We start from the raw sequence: 16,377 nt of genomic DNA, 5'->3' as shown, positions 1-16,377 counted from the left end.
ATTTGACTTCACTATTATAATCACCTGTTTCAGATGCCAACCTTTAAGTTTATATGTCATAACCATGATCATCCCTAACCTTACTGTAGTTCCCATGCGCATAAGTAAAGTAAATATGTTTGTCATTTTGACATTATTCAACATATTTGGTTATATATCCAAAACCTTTACTGGAATAACACTGTAATGGGAAACCATCTTGGGACACAATTTAGGTCAAAACTATGATCCATTGAGTTTATTTCATACAGAATCCATAGCTACAGCAGTTCATAAAAGTTTTAGCATTTTATGTTCTAAGCATTCAGTGGTACTTCATGGTATACTACATGGTCTTTCAGCATAAAAAAACTTCCTGCCCAGAGCCCACGATCTTTCGGCAGTAAACAGGGGAGGACCTGGAGAGCTAGCATTCACAGTGGCAGCATTAATTGTGAAGAGACAAAGAAAGACCTGAAAAGTGCTCCACACACAGGATCCTCAGGAGCAGAAAATAAAACCAGTCAAATCTGTGCAGAAATTGCGGATAAAAGAGAGATACCTCTTTAATGCACAGGGTCAAGGTGGAATTAAAATTGAATGTCCACACCATATGGATGGTAAAAATATAATGACAAAGCCAGGCCCATCGTGGATATGTTGATGCCAGAACCATTGTCTGGTGCCGGTGGAAACTTGAACTATAAACCCTGGGTATAGTGGCTTTCTATTAAGAGTAACCCTAACTGTGTTGCTTTCTTTCTTTATGCGGGAGTGACATCCAAAGCTGAACAATAAATCAAAACCTACGCTGCCGTAAACCATTGCATCAAGTAATTTTCCAGCTTTACTGTTCATTTATGCCTGAAGGTCAAGCGAGGGTAGCACTCGGGCTGTTCTGACACGGACAAATGCTGAAGTGTCCATGACGGTGTCCCAAAAGGGCAGACAAAATGTCGAAACCCCACAAAAATTAACACTTCACACCTCAAGCATGACCACTTTAATCCAAGAACAAATAAATAGACAGGATGTGTCGGTTCTTACCAGGCGTGATTTCTATGACCGTGTCCTGCCTCTCTGGGGGAAAAAGGACCTTGGGAGGCCGAGTGGTTTGGAGAGCTGTAAGAGAAACAGAGCGAGAAAGATATACAGAGGGAAAGGTTAATTATCAGAGTGAGAGTGACTGAGAGTTTTAAACTTATGAGCTTTGGTTCTGGTGAACAGCATTACATAATGGGCTCACGATACATAAGTCTTCGATCTATAAGCTACAAGGGTAAAGGAGAAAATAGACTTCATTCCTCAATTCTAAGACAAATGCATCATAGCCATCCATGTGTAAGTATGAAAACATGTCTCGATACTTGAAAAAGAAAGATTACAACATTGAGTTGTGGCAAAACCTCTCTGAATGTCAAAAAGTCTGTCTTCTCAATCAAACCAAATAAAAATTGGCAACCGACTCTATTTCATGTGGAAGCATTTCTTGGATAAACGCAAGTGAAGAGGTGGTATGAAGACAGGCGTTGTAGAGTGAGTAATGTATACATTATGTGTAGAACATGTCAAATACAATAATGTAGGTCCGGAGTTGGGTTAGCCTGAAAAAAGGATCACTTTCAAGGCAATTGTAAAATTATACAGCACTGTTTTGTAAGTAAAAAAGTCCAGGCAGAGATCTGACTTTAGACAAACCCACTGATCACTGACCTACAGCATCACCCAGCAGAACAAACCTTTAAAGAGAGTGGAGGGACTGAGGGTCACACCTACCAGAGGCTGCCACAGACAAACAAGATGCCTGGCTGCGTTTCTACTCTGGTGAAACAGCAGACACGCCCAGCCTCCAACCAACACAACCTTTCAATTTCACTCCCATGGACTTTGAGCACCAATGCTCGTTTCTGTTTAACACCTTTCCCCTCACTTCCTCCCAGTGTGTAATAAACCTCTGATTTGGCATAGAACAAAACTGATGGGAGACTGAAAAAAGTGGCTTACAACAGCGCAGAAATATGCCCATCATGCTGTCTGTAGGTGAGTCTGTAGCTTGGTCCAGATAGAAATATCTCAACAATTATTGGATGATTGGCCATGAAATCTGGACGTAGATAGGCATGGTCCCCAGGGGGTGAATCCTCAATGTTAAATCGCCTGCTTTTAAGTAGGGCCTTTATCCAAAGGATTTTGCAATTTGCCTCTTGCCACCCATGCACGCAAACACTTACATTGATGGCAAAAAGATACCACACCACCCGTTGGCCCAACCACCACAAGCAATTTGGGGACCAGTGTCTTGCTGGACAATTCGACGTGTGTACAAGGGGAAGTAGGGATCAAACCACCGACACTACGCATAGAGGACAACCTCCTCCAGCCCCTGATCCTCAGCCACTCTTTGCTGTCCTTTGTCATTAGTCATCCTAATGACTTTGGCCATGTTCTAATTTTTCCTACAGCACTACCCTGAGGTTCACACATACTTTACCCAGGTGACATGTTGGATGGATTTCCATGAAATTTTGTGAGACATTCATGTCCCCCTCCAGAAGGAATTTTGACTACTTTGGTGATCAATTAATCTTTTACTGCCATCACCAAGTCAGATTTTTAATTTGCCCCAAAATATTATCTTTGTATCTTTGGAAAACTAGCACTAAACTTTGTGTTTAGTGCTACTAAGCAAGTGGTAGCATGCTAACACCATGAATTAAGATTATAAACATAAAAGATTTGTGATAGCACGTTAGCTTACTGATGTTTGCCGCATTTGGCCCAAAGCCCCCGCTAGCTGCTAGCATGGCTGCAGTCTTGCTTCATCCACATTACCAAGCTCAAATGTGTCTGTCTGTGAAAATTATGCCACTTGAAATCTGTCATCAGTTTTGATCTTTCATTTCAACATCAGAGATCCGTCGCTTGGGTTTGAGAGAAGGTCCAGTCCGATTATATTTTACTTTCAGATGTTGTGGGAGGGAGATGTGCTCGAGCGGCAAAGACAAAGGGTGCAATCCATTAGAGACTGTGCATTCACATGGACAGGAAGGTGTCGAGCTCTGGGCCCAGCATATTTATGGTGTTGTCACTCAACAACCACATTAACAGAGGTAAGTGTTCACATCAGAGGTAAGTGAGACATGTAAAACTGATTCATTACTCTGACTTACAGCCCACGTTGGTCTAAATCATCTTTTGTTTTTCAAAGTGACTACAGATACTTTTTTTTCTTTTCTTCCTCGTTTTTTCACTTTTTTCCCAATCAAACTGTCAATCTCTATCAGTCGATCCCTCTCTCTGTTTCTCTGATAAGTCTGATTTGCATTCTGAAGGTTCTGCTGCTCCGGTTTAAGATTAATGAGATAACCCTTCACCTATAGACCTTCTACTCTCCTGTTCTGTCCTCTATTCCCAAAGCATACCTCTCCTTTCCTCGTGTAGACTTTTAGCTTTTTGCTTTCTGATTTCAAAATGGCACTTTATGCAAGAAAATACTTTGTGGGTTTTCACCGCCATGAGCTGGATACGTCTTATATTTGTCGGGAGGACAAAGGTAAACTTGCCCGCACCGGCCTGATATTTGGTGACTCATCCTGGACTTGACTGTCTCACAGTCATGGAGGAGGCACAGTAGGGGTTGTGTCACAGTGATTAAGTAGTGGTGCAGTGCGTCTCTTCTACATGGAGCGATGTCTTTATCGAATGTAACACAACTAACACATCGTACTCGAGAGTTTGTGAGGGTAAATTGTCTCAACATGTCTCAATAACTACTGGCCACAAACTTTAACAAAAATCTTTTGGCAACCCTGAATGCACCAGGACCACGTGCCATTAAATCACAAAATCCACCTTTCTGTTTGTGCACAAGAAGATTGGGTCGTTGTATGTGCGTGTTGACCTGAATGAAAATCTGAATATCAAAAGACGTGTGCTTAATAGATGCTAATGATGGGGCTGCTGCTTTCTTGGTTCACGCAGAACATAATGCACCACAAACATGCATTTGAGATCTCTGAACTTATGATAGAACGTTGCTAGTCTTGAAAATGAAAGGCCACTGTTGATGTGGAAGCCAGTCGCTGAATTTCTCCCATGTTTGACGAGACATGAATATCAGAAAAAGCAACGGCTGAATTTGAGACATAAGCCTTGCATCCAACTACACAATAACAGAGATTTTGAAGCTTATTGTGGCATCGTTTTGCACCATTATGTGGTGTATGAATCAATCCTTAAAACGATGATTAATACAAATTACTAAATGAATTGAAAATCACTCACTCCCCAATTAATTTATCTGTTGACTAACTAAACAATCCATCAACTTTGTGGACCAGTTCCTGGAAAACAAGTGTGTTGCTGATAATGGCAAAATATAAAAATAATATCAATTGCTGAATTATATCAAAATTTCAACTTGCATACTGTCAAATGTAGCAACTGACCACAGCAAATTCCCTTTTTGGAGTGCTTTAGACATTAGATATGTTTGTTTTTTTTAAACTGAAAAAACTGATTTCATGATTCACTCAGTGACCGTACACACAAAGACCAGATTACAAAGACTCACACTGCAGCTGTCTCGCTGCACCGCTGCTCCGTACATGCACTTTGTATTTCAAATAAGATTTGACCTTTTCCAGCTACACAGAGCGGCGCGGTCCAGCACATTAGGTCAGACAGAGGAACAATCACTGACAGCCCCTAGACAGAGGAGTCAAAGTTTATTTAAGCGCTTATCTCCTTTACTGCAATGAGTCCAGGGGATGTAAATCTATTGAATTTAAAGTGGAAACTGAGTGTGTGAGCGTGCGTGTCTTCAGAGCCTCACCATGAACGTAACGAACGGAAGAAGGTTTAGACTAACTTCTCTGTGATTTAGGGACACTTTGATTCGAATGATCCTGATCTGATAAATTCGCTCTCCAGGCGCTCTGAGCAGATTAAAAGCAAAACTGTTGTATTGCAGACTTTATCTGCAAACATGGAATGATTAGAGTTTGTGTGTCAGACCAAATGTAGCCTCTTTTTTCAATTCACAGTTTGAAATCGCAAGAGTGTAAGATTCACAGCATGGGGAACATTTCCACTACAGCTGAAGTCAAAAGGACATTACTCGACATTTAAAACCATATTTGTGGTGACTGTTTATCACCATTTACTCAGCATGATGTTGATCATTCGTGCAATGTGGCCTTGAGCTGATTTTACTGCAGATGGACTGACCTCAGCATTTTTAAGGATCACTTCACTTTGACCTTTTGCAGCTTTCTGCCTAGTGAAACTAGGAAACTTTTGCATGCAGACAAAGAGGATGTGAGTCCTCGTGTACATGTGAGAGAACGGGCACGTAGTCATCGAAACACTTAACTGTAACACAACTCGCGTATGGTGGGTGATGTTTGAAAACTCTGAGTACACACTGCTGTGTAAAAGACATTAGAATAATATCATTAAACTAATAGGGAAATACTGCACCACTGACTTCAGACGAGGTTATTGTTGGTCAAAAGTGCAACTGCTTTCCGCTAGAGCCCGACAGACATGGATCTTTGGGGGCTGATGACAGTAGGATAATAAAAAGGTTAAACATTTCCAATACTGATATATAGGCGAATATATATATATATATATATATATATATATATATATATATATATATGAAAAAAGACCACCCTGCTTCCTAAGATGCTGTTATTCTGTGAATTTTATTCTAAATAACTATGTATAAGAAGGAGACTCAAATACAACCAAATATAGAGAACTTGAATTAAAAATATAAAGTTAAAGTTTTTTAAATAATAAAGATAAAAATCTACCTGTGCGTATTAACCAACATAAACACAGTTATCGACATGTCTGGTAAAAGGCTCGTCTTGGCCTCCTTGAATTTTAATTCCCGCCTCACGCCTGTGGGCGCCGAGATGGACAGAAGTGCATTTGCCATGTAAACAAGGTGGACGTGACAACAGCCTCAGTCTGAGACTTTAAAGACACTTTGCACTTTGCACAGCTTTGCACCGGGTGGATGACAAGACCCTGAAACTCTTCAGCGAGTCATAAATGAACCTTTTAATCGTTTCAGCACAGAAGTTAACTCAGTATAAAGGTGCTCTTGGGTACTTCAATGTAAAGCAGTGCCACATTTTTAATGGCTCAGTCATATGAGCGATGTACAATCACATTTAACAAGAAAAAAGAGCGACTACAGCAGTCAGGAAATTGTGGTAGGATAAAAAGTACAATAGGAAGAGAAACAGGAAGTGAGATAAAACATGGAAGTCAAAGTAAAGTACAGGAACCTCCATTCTGTACTCAAATGACATATTTGAGTAGAAAGCTCAGAATGAACTACACAATCAGCCTTCAACAGTGAAGGGCGTGTTCGTTTGAGTGCATAATCCGATACTGTATTCTGTACATCAAATAGATTTTGACCTTTTGGGGAATTATGAAATGACATTTATGTTTATTCCCCACACATTTTGACTTGTATGTCGTGCCCTATTCACAGTAAGACTCATTTATTCCTGTCAGAATCCACTCTGATTTGACTTTTCATTTTTGTTTCCCCCCTCGCTGACGGTGGATCTCTGTGGGGAAAATAAAAAAAATTCATTGGATCGAAGTAAAGCAGATTTCCAGATTCTTATAATATGCGACATTGTTCTCTTAATGAATACGAAGTGAAGTTTAATAGATCAATGATAAAATAGGCAGAGTGGGGGCTGGCTGTCAATCAAGCAGCAAATATCAGCCACAATATTTTCACTATGCTCCTGCGCATGTGTGTGCGCGTGTGTGTCTGTGTGTTAACCAATCATGTCCTCTAAATTAAAAATAATTTAACAAGTGCCAGTGCACTTGTGTATGTGTGTGATTATGTGTTTCAATGTAATGCTGCAGATTTCTGCATGTCTCGTGTACAGTTTGTAGTTCTTTTGTCTGTTTGAGTGTGTTTGTGTGCGTTTCTGTGAAAGAGAGAAATAATATACGTATGTCATGTACGTATATTCATCTCGATACTGCGTTAGTTTCAAATGGAGACGTGTGTCAGCGGACGCCACTGTACATGTGATACGACAGACAAGAGTTAGCCGCTGTCACCTAACCTGTTATCGGTTACTTGTGTATACCTGAGCGTTAACTTTCAGCTTTGGTGCCAACCACCTACCAGTATATCCAACTTTTGGTGCCTGTCATTGTTATTATTATCATATATTTTAATAGCCCGATCTCCCTAAAGGAGCGTGTGCTCCTTTAAATGCCATAACAGAGCGGACTTCATGCAGGCGTTCTTGGATTGCAGTACCCACTTAGAATATGTAAAGGGTGACTCATTCTGGACAGGAAAAACAAAAAAAACAAAAACAAACACCCTCTCGGAAGCAGAGAGCTGAATCATAGCATGGATGATGTAAGGCCAGCTTTATGCTAATGTCATTATGATGATCCACTGTTGTGTGACACATACATGGGGCCTATTTCTGATGCAACCGCCACCAGTTGGAGAGAGCCGAGAGCCCCGAGGGTGGAACACACTGTGTTAAAGCGAGTGTGAGTGAGATTGATGGGCTTTAATGTGACCCCGGTGCAAGTGCTGAAGTTGAAGGGAACATTAAACCAAAGTACACCTCTGTCTTCACTCACACACACACACACGCACACACACACACACACACATTGACATATGCATTGAAGACCATTATCACAGGCGCCATCTGCTCCGGAGCAGTGCCACGCTGGAGGGACACCCTGCTGGAGGAAACAAGCGCGCGCTCTCCCTTAACTCTTCACATAAGACTTAATGATTAAAGGCATAAATTACAAATGAAGGGCTCTCCGGAGAGGGGAGGAGGCTGCGGAGGAAGAGGCACGACCCTCGGTGAACTCGGAGGTTGACGGGCAGCAGGTAAACAGCTTCAACTGGCAAGAGTCCGGTCTGGCACTTGCATGGGGGATGCAGTATCACATCACAGTGTCTTCGCTACAGCCTCGTTGTGCATTTAGTTTGTTAAAGTGGAGGGATTTTTTTGTAGAAGATGTAAGTTTTAGTCAAGTGGGATTTTATTCAGTATATTTTGTCTTTTTTTCTGAACATTCGGATCCTGACTTATTTCCTGACACTGTGCCTCTTTCTCTTCTTAACTCTTTGCAAACGCACACCCTGTTCAAGCGGATCTGAATATAAAGCACGGTAGCTGCAACTTCATTCTTTTTGTACAGCGAAGCCGAGTCTGTACTCTGCCTAATCACATTGTTGCGCACGTGATGACGTCATTACATCAAGTTACTTGTGGTGCGAAATGTGGTAACAACCAGACTATTTCTGTTGCAGAGGTCAAAGGGTTGAAGGAGAAAAAATGCATAGTATTGCAGCTCTGAGGCTAAGTGACGACTCAATTTCAATATAAAACATTCCATGTTTTTCTGGGGGATTGGTAAAACGGATAACGGAGAACGTCGTCTGGAACCACGTGACAAAGAACACGAACTCTGTCGCCTGTCTCTGTCTTCATGTTCAGCCGCACGTGAATGTAATTAAGGTAACGCAGTCCCACTCTGCGACCGAATCGGGAAAGCCGACCTCCTCATTTAAAAATCTCATTTCATCAGGCAGAAATGAACTGAATGCAGACAAAGCGCCGAAGGGTGCTGATGAGACTCATTAAGAAGGTGGAACAATGAGCGGTCCCTCCTGCCCGTGACCCCGGAGACCTCTGCGCACGTAGCGTGTCTCGAGTGCTCCCACAGGCAGACGTAACGCGACACCGCGGAAAGGCGCGAGAGCAGGAGACGAGCGCCATAAACGAAACGGAGGATCGGCAGCCAAAGATGGGGCCGGCGGATACTGAATACGAACCGGATCCTGGCGCCGACAGCTGGCGCTGCTGCCGCTCCGTCGCGAGTGTGCGCTTGAGACCGTATACTTAGTGATTTAAATCAGTTCAGGGACTCTTACCTAACTGCTGCTGGTCCCACTGACAGCATGGGTGGGAACACACTATTTCCAGCGCAGGGGCCGGGGGTGGCTCAACCACCCGTGGAGATTTAGATAATTATCTTCCTGCTATCTGTAGGCTATAGTGCTCCCTCTCTCTCTCTCTCTGCGTCCCTTTCCCTCTCTTCTACAGAGGTGTACATTGTCAGGACATTGAAGTATCAAGGAAGTCAACAACTTTTAAGATAAATGAATGATAAATTGCAGGCATCTTGCAGGTACACACATTAAACACGTAGTGGGTAAGTTATAAAGCGTTCTCATTAAGTTCAGTGAAACCAACTTTTACAGTCATTGGCAGTGTAGGTGTATTTGACAGTTAATCTTTTGTCGTATATTTTCAAATAGTCAACTGTCTGTTCATCGAGCCACTAAAGTATATATTTAATATGGGTTGGGCCTTGTATTTGTTCTCTTCATAACATGGTACAGTACTAGAGATGGTCCGATACCATTGTTTCCCTCCCGATACAGATTCCGGTACCTGGACCTGCGTATCGGTCAATATCGAGAGTATGAGTGTTGTCTGAATGTTCCAATACAACAATATGGTACACGACGCCGTTTTACTCGTGGGGCTTTCCAGGTGAAATATAGCCAAATTGCTGCGAATCTCACTAGCTCTGGATAACGCCACACTACCGGAAATCACTTCTTCTTCTTCGCCGCTCTATAAACAGCATTTGCCAGCGACAGTAAAGCGACAACTGCTGTTTCGGAGCGACGAAGAAGAAGTGATTTCTAGTGGTGTAGTGTAACAGTAGGCGGAGCCAGCGAAAATGGCAGCAATTTGGTAGTATTTCACGCTGGAAAGTGAAATATTGAAAATGATATGATATACGAAATACTCCCCGATGCCTGAAACTGCATCAGAGGCGTTTCTGATACTGGTAGTGCACTCAAAACATCTGTACATGGTACACACCAGGTCAAATTCTATTAATCTGACAAAATGTTTATCCGAGTGATCAGACCAAAGGCTATTTGCCCCACTATTGGAACATGAATGCGTCAGAAGCGGGAGATACAGTGTGATTGGATAAAGCTAAGCATTTTTCATAAATGGAGAGAATCCCATTGGAGGAAATGGGCGTATATGTAAATAAGGATGTTGTCTTTTCACTATATAACTGTTCGTATTAATTTGTCAGAATTTTTACACTGCAGGTACAGGCTCAAGTCTTTTTGCGTGAATAAAAAGATTCTTAACCGAGGACCTCTTCTCCGGGTGGTTCTTTGCTACCACAGTCCACAAAGCATTTGTGTTACCTTTAAATAAAGATATTTGAGAAAATCTAGATTCACTCTTGTCTTTTTACAACTTGTCAGATCGTATGTCTGGTCCTGTTTGGTGATCTGACTTTGAACAGATTACACTATGCTCCCGTATCTCTGCGATGTGCGAGGCCAAATTCTACATATTAAGAACCAAGTTGTAGGAAAGCAGAATTATCCCTTAATAAGCGGTGCAGATAAGAAAATCTGTGATCTATGTATATATCTATGTATCTTCTTCTGCCTCCTCTTTGATTTTCTCTTGTCAAGATTCAGTATTTATGTTATGGGACAGTCCATCCATTGTCTACCGCTTTATCCATTCAAGGGTCGCGGGGGGGGGGGGGGGGGGGGGGGGGGGCAATCCCAGCTGACTTTGGGCGAGAGGCGCCACATACAGAGACAAACAACCATTCACTCACTCACTCACTCATTAGAGTCTCCAATGAACCTAACTGCATGTGTTTTGGACTGTGGGAGGAAGCCGCAAAACCCGGAGAGAACCCACGCATACACGGGGAGAACATGCAAACTCCCCACAGAAAGGCCCTGGTTGGTTTGAACCGGGATTCGAACCCAGAACCTTCTTGCTATGAAGCGAAAGTGCCGACCACTACGCCACCGGGCAGCGTTATGGCACAGTGAGTTTTAAAAAACCTTAACATCAAGGATGCTGTGCAACTTTTTAAAAAGGTAAGCTGGCCTTAATTATGATGACAGATGCATATATGACATTGAACAAGAAGTGAGGCCTGTGTTTGTGTGTGTGTGTGTGTGTGTGTGTGTGCATCTGCTCAGAGGTGATAAGACCTTCAATAATGAGCTTGTTCGTTGTGCATCAGTCAATGTACTGTCACTGTCGAGGACATATTAAATCATTAATACATTTTAAATTAACACTGAAAATGGCGCACTCACACACACACACGCACACACACACACACACACGTTAGGAGTGAGGTCATACCCACAACTGTACATTTACATACCATCCTCTTCATGTGCACACAATCCATCTTCCATCGTTAGACGGTGAATTTTCGAAATTAAGTAGCACTTAATTTCCTGAGAGTCATTCGATGAATTATAGGAAACATCTTTCATTCTCTCTCCCACACCTCTGGAATAATAAACATTTTTCTTTCTAGTGAAAACATACTCAATGCCGGGGTAAATGCAAACTGTTCGTGGCACAGGGAGCACGTCAGTTTTAACAAAATTTATGTAATTTAAATAACCTCTTTCTGAAGTTTGCAGTTGTTTGTCCGACACAAGCAATGTGGCAAAAAGGGAGGTAACAACAGAATCCATATTGCTTCGGTAAAACGCACGCACGCACGCACGCACGCACGCACGCACGCACGCACGCACGCACGCACGCACGCACGCACGCACGCACGCACGCACGCACGCACGCACGCACACACACACACACACACACACACACACACACACACACACACACACACACACACACACACACACACACACACACACACACACACACACACACACACACACACACACACACACACACACAAACTGATCGATAAACGTCCCCTGGCCCAGTATCAACCTTACTGTGATGTCTGATAGGTGATTATTCAAACCCTTTGCTTTTAAACAAGGAACATGTTCCTGACATCCATTTCATTTAATTCTGTTGCTGATCAATGTTGTGTTCATCTGTCATCATCTTTCTAATGCAGAAAAGTACACATCGCACACACACACACACACACACACACACACACACACACACACAAAGAAGTAAAGGCAAGCGCCATGCATATTCATCATGAAAGTCAATAGTGGGGATGAGACTGCATTGATCTGAAATGTTAAAGCAGGATTTTGTTAATCAATACTAGAGCCACCTGTTCATAAACGGACAATAAACACTACTAGATATGAAAATCAACATCAGTGCTGTAGGCAAGATTACCACCTTTTGATTGGTCATAAATCTCACAGTGTTCATTGATTTTTAGATTTCTGCCTAAAGCTGCACCAGTGGTGAGCACTGTCGCCTCCGACAGCAAGAAGGTTCTTGTTTCGAATTCAGGTCCGGACCAACCGACCAACCAGGGCCTTTCTTCGCGGGGTTTGCATGTTCTCCCCTGTGTCTGTGTGGGTTCTCTCCGGGTTCTCCGGGGTTCTCCGGCCTCCTTCCACAGTCCAAAGACATGCAGATTGGGGTTAGGTTAATCGGAGTCTCTCAATTGACCATAGTTGTGACTGGTTCATTAATTATGTTCATTAACTCTGCCTTTATTCACCTCAAACAACTGTATAGATGTTAAATGTACCCAGATAGCATTGTAAATTGTACCTACACTGTAGGTCACTGGCTGTGGGGCTTTGTGTTTGTGTGAAAACATGGACTGTGACTGATCAGGAACAGCTCTCCGTCCACTTTCCTCTTTTTCATCGTTCAGGAAGTGGATAAATAAAATTCACATTTGCTTTCACTGATCTTTTAACATCACGTGTAAAGTATTGTTGCCTAAATTTGGTGCTGCCCAGAGTGAAACTGCATCTGTTTCTCTGCTGCCCTCTCTTCAGAAGACTCGATGACCTTTTGTACATGCTGACATGTCAGTGCAGGCGTGAACAAAACAGTGCCGCGGCTGCATGTTGTCTTTCCTGGTGTTGTCGCTCGCTGTCTCACTTTTCCAACATGTGACAAACTATGAGTCAGGTCAAGGTATTAAAAGTGGTTTAATGACTCTGGTGGGGGTGCACACAGTGTTTTCCCCAGTGATCCATTACAAGCTCAGAGTGGGATTCGAAGCGACATGGATGTAGCGTAGGTGAGAGAGCTGTGAGGATGTCCATGCTCCAAAACATTTTTGCACTACCAGCTCTCGAGGTCATCTTTGTGAAGGGACCCCCAAAAAAACCACACACACACACACAAGAGGTGTATATGTGCTGACACGCACACACACTCTGCGTCGGTACAGCAGGGGTTTGAATTCTGTGCCACTTGTTGTGTGTACTGCTGTTGATGTCTGGGTTTCTTTTTCCATTATGGGCATGTGTGCGTTACTGTATGCTCAGATGAATGGTTAAAAGTTGGGAATATGTGATCTCAGTGAACGTGTCCCTAAAAGAGAGAGATTCGGATCTATTTTGCTTAGGAAATTTCTTAACTGACTGACGTAAGTGACCCTTTTAGCATCTCAGTGGCGGCCGTGACAAGAGCTGTTTGAATTCTCTAAATAATAAGGAAAAGGAGCTTCAATGCTTCCTGTCTTATCTCGTTTAGCATGTAGGAAACACTAGACCATCCTTGATGGAAGGAAAGGAGAAAAATGCCCCTTCCAGGATCCAGTCCCTGCTGACGATGGGAAAGAGGCGGGGTTCACCCATGGACAGGTCGCCCGTCACAGGGGCAACGTTCAGGGACAACCAACCATTCACGCTCACGGCTATGGTCAATATACAGTCTCCATTTAGCCTATTCTGCATGTCCCGGGGAAAACCCACGCAGACACGGGGAGGAAATGCAAACTCCACATGGAACTGGACTGGGATGCGAAGGTGCGGCGAGCGACAATAATTGAACCGGCGTTCTGTTGTTGGGGAATGACAGGACAAGCTGTTGTTCCATCAGTCATTGTGTCTCCTTCAGCAAATGATATAAACCCGTTATTTTTGCCCTGCTGTGTTTTGATGCCACCTTGGGCCTTCCTGAACGACGCTGGGGGGACTGATTTGCTTTGTGTGCGTGTGTGTCGTGTTCTCGTTTTCTAACGTCTGAGAGCTATAAACTCTAACCAACCTTTTCGACAAACTCAAATCTACAGGTCTTGTATTTTTGCGACTGCTTGGCTCAGACCCAGAGTCACAGAGTTATAGAGCATCCTTTTACATTCGGATAATAGTGTAAGCTGTCAAAGTATACAAAGTGAAAAAAAATGACACACACACACACACACACACACACACACACACACACACACACACACACACACACACACACACACACACACACACACACACACACACACACACACACACACACACTCAATGACTCCTCTTCAGTAGTGCTTACACAGATATGTTAAAAAGTTCTGTATGAAATATTCAGAGCCATGCTCTGCACAGACTCCAGAATGGAATGGAAAACATGTATGATGTTGGGACCGGGAAGCTTTCTCATCATATACGTCTTGTCTCGGAAGGCTCGGAAAAAAAAATTTGGGCAGTTTCATCAGCACAGCTCGTAAGACGGCTGCTTCCATCCGAACAAGCTGGATGAGAGCTAAACAACTGTAATTCATTAGTGTGTGTATTCTCACTCATGTAGTGGTTATGTAGTTTCTCTGTATACATTTTTCCATTGTGAATAAGACTAAAATTGACCAGACCAAGTCAACTGTAGACATGAGAATGGAGTAGAGAGAAGTGGTCTTTTGTGTAGCATTATATTAGAATCACTGTTGTAATTCATCTTTACATTGTGACCTTTATGCAGCCAAGTGAAATTATCGTATAATAAACTGATTCAGTTAACTCTCATTATCATCATCACCTGTAGCCACCACATTTAATATTTAATTAATCTTGTCAACAACAAATTGGTTGTTCGCTGCTAACGATAGAGAGAGAGAGAGTGTGTGTATGTGTGTGTGTGTGTGTGTGTGTGTGTGTGTGTGTGTGTGTGTGTGTGTGTGTGAACCTGAGCAGAGGACGCAAGCCATCAAGTGTGAATGTGCAGTTATAAACTCGTAGTAGTATTCTGGTCTACACACAGTGGTAGTGTGTGAATCCGTATACCTGGGTGGGTGTGTGTGTGTGTGTGTGTGTGGGGGGGGCTCTGCGTGTGCGCGGAGATAAAGTGAGCTGTACAATGTGCCTCTTCAGCTGAAACTGTCTGAATATTTTATCTCCCATCTTTACAAATGTGCATATTAATGTTTGCGCCGACAGCCAGTGGCTAACAGAAAAATCCTGTAATATCAGTGGATTATGTACATCATCATCATCATCATCATGCTATGCTTCTCGACAAAAACTTTTATACCACTCAGTTAAACCGTGGCTTCTGAACTGTCAGGTCATAGTGATTTAGTCAAGTCAAGTATCAGGTATTAAAAATAGACAAACCAACCATCCTTAACTCATCATCCAAATTCCTATCATTCCACTGACTACACTGTGGGCGTAAATAGATTTGAATGATTATTTTTGAATAACACACACACACACCCAGGAGAAACAGAGGAATCTAGATGCTGCCAATTATCCTGCAGGTTTGGTTGAACTGTTTTCCAAGAGCAGAGATCAAAAAAACAAAGACTTTAATCTGTGAAGATCAATAAGCTGCTCTGCTCACAATGAATGGCACATTTTTTTCAGAGCTCCGGCCAGCACCTGCTATTAGACGATAAGGCTGCTAATATACTCTAGAAACAGCATCCTCATCTCATGGAAATTACTATGAATGAATAAAGCACAACAGCCCTGGCTCTTTAAAGGTGACATCTTATGCTCATATTCAGGTTCATACTTTTAATTGGGGGTACCACTTGAAAAGGTTTACATGCTCTAATGTTCAGAAAAGGCATCAGTGTTCTCATACTGTCCATTCCTGCAGCTCCTCTTTTCACCCTCTGTCTAAAATGCCTGAATTTCTTTTAGCCCCTCCTCCCGATAAACCCCAGTCTGCTCTGATTGGCCAGCTGGCCCAGTCTGTTGTGATTGGTCAACCGCTTTCAAAATGTGTAGGACATGTCACGCCCCTTCACCAGAGAAGTGGAGATTCTCAGATTGCAGGCGGGGTTACCTCAAAAGAGTCCAACTGTGACATCAGCGTGGGAGAGAAATCTGAACCAGTCGTTCAGAGCCAGGCCTTAGGGATTAGCCAGCTCACAAAAAACGACAGGGTGATCTTTTTTCACAGTTTGTTGGCTGGCAAGGTCCACAGATACACACATTTATGTGCACAAACACTGTGCGCAAACATACCCAGGAGGCGGGTTCGAGCCACACACACACAACAAATGATATTTATTTTTGAGTTGATCCCACATTCTCTTGTGTTGTCAACACTCATTAGCTTTACAAATATGCACTGATCCGCAGCCGAAAATAGTTTCCAACAAACTCAT

The 16,377-nt window shown here is 42.8% G+C and overlaps 1 protein-coding gene across 2 annotated transcripts in view; it reads right to left on the bottom strand.

Annotated features, from left to right (window-relative positions):
- il1rapl2 (interleukin 1 receptor accessory protein-like 2) overlaps positions 1-16,377 on the bottom strand; it is a 344,386-nt gene that overhangs the window by 53,793 nt on the left and 274,216 nt on the right. For both annotated transcript variants that reach the window (XM_047334583.1, XM_035650663.2), the window contains exon 7: positions 1,027-1,101. In XM_047334583.1, the coding sequence (XP_047190539.1) occupies positions 1,027-1,101 (75 nt within the window). The remainder of the gene's footprint in view (positions 1-1,026; positions 1,102-16,377) is intronic.

This window comes from Scophthalmus maximus, chromosome 9 (genome assembly GCF_022379125.1).
Source record: "Scophthalmus maximus strain ysfricsl-2021 chromosome 9, ASM2237912v1, whole genome shotgun sequence".
Taxonomy (NCBI): Eukaryota; Metazoa; Chordata; class Actinopteri; order Pleuronectiformes; family Scophthalmidae; genus Scophthalmus; species Scophthalmus maximus.
Note: the sequence above shows the minus strand (reverse complement) of the source record. Positions and strands in the feature narration are given on the sequence as shown.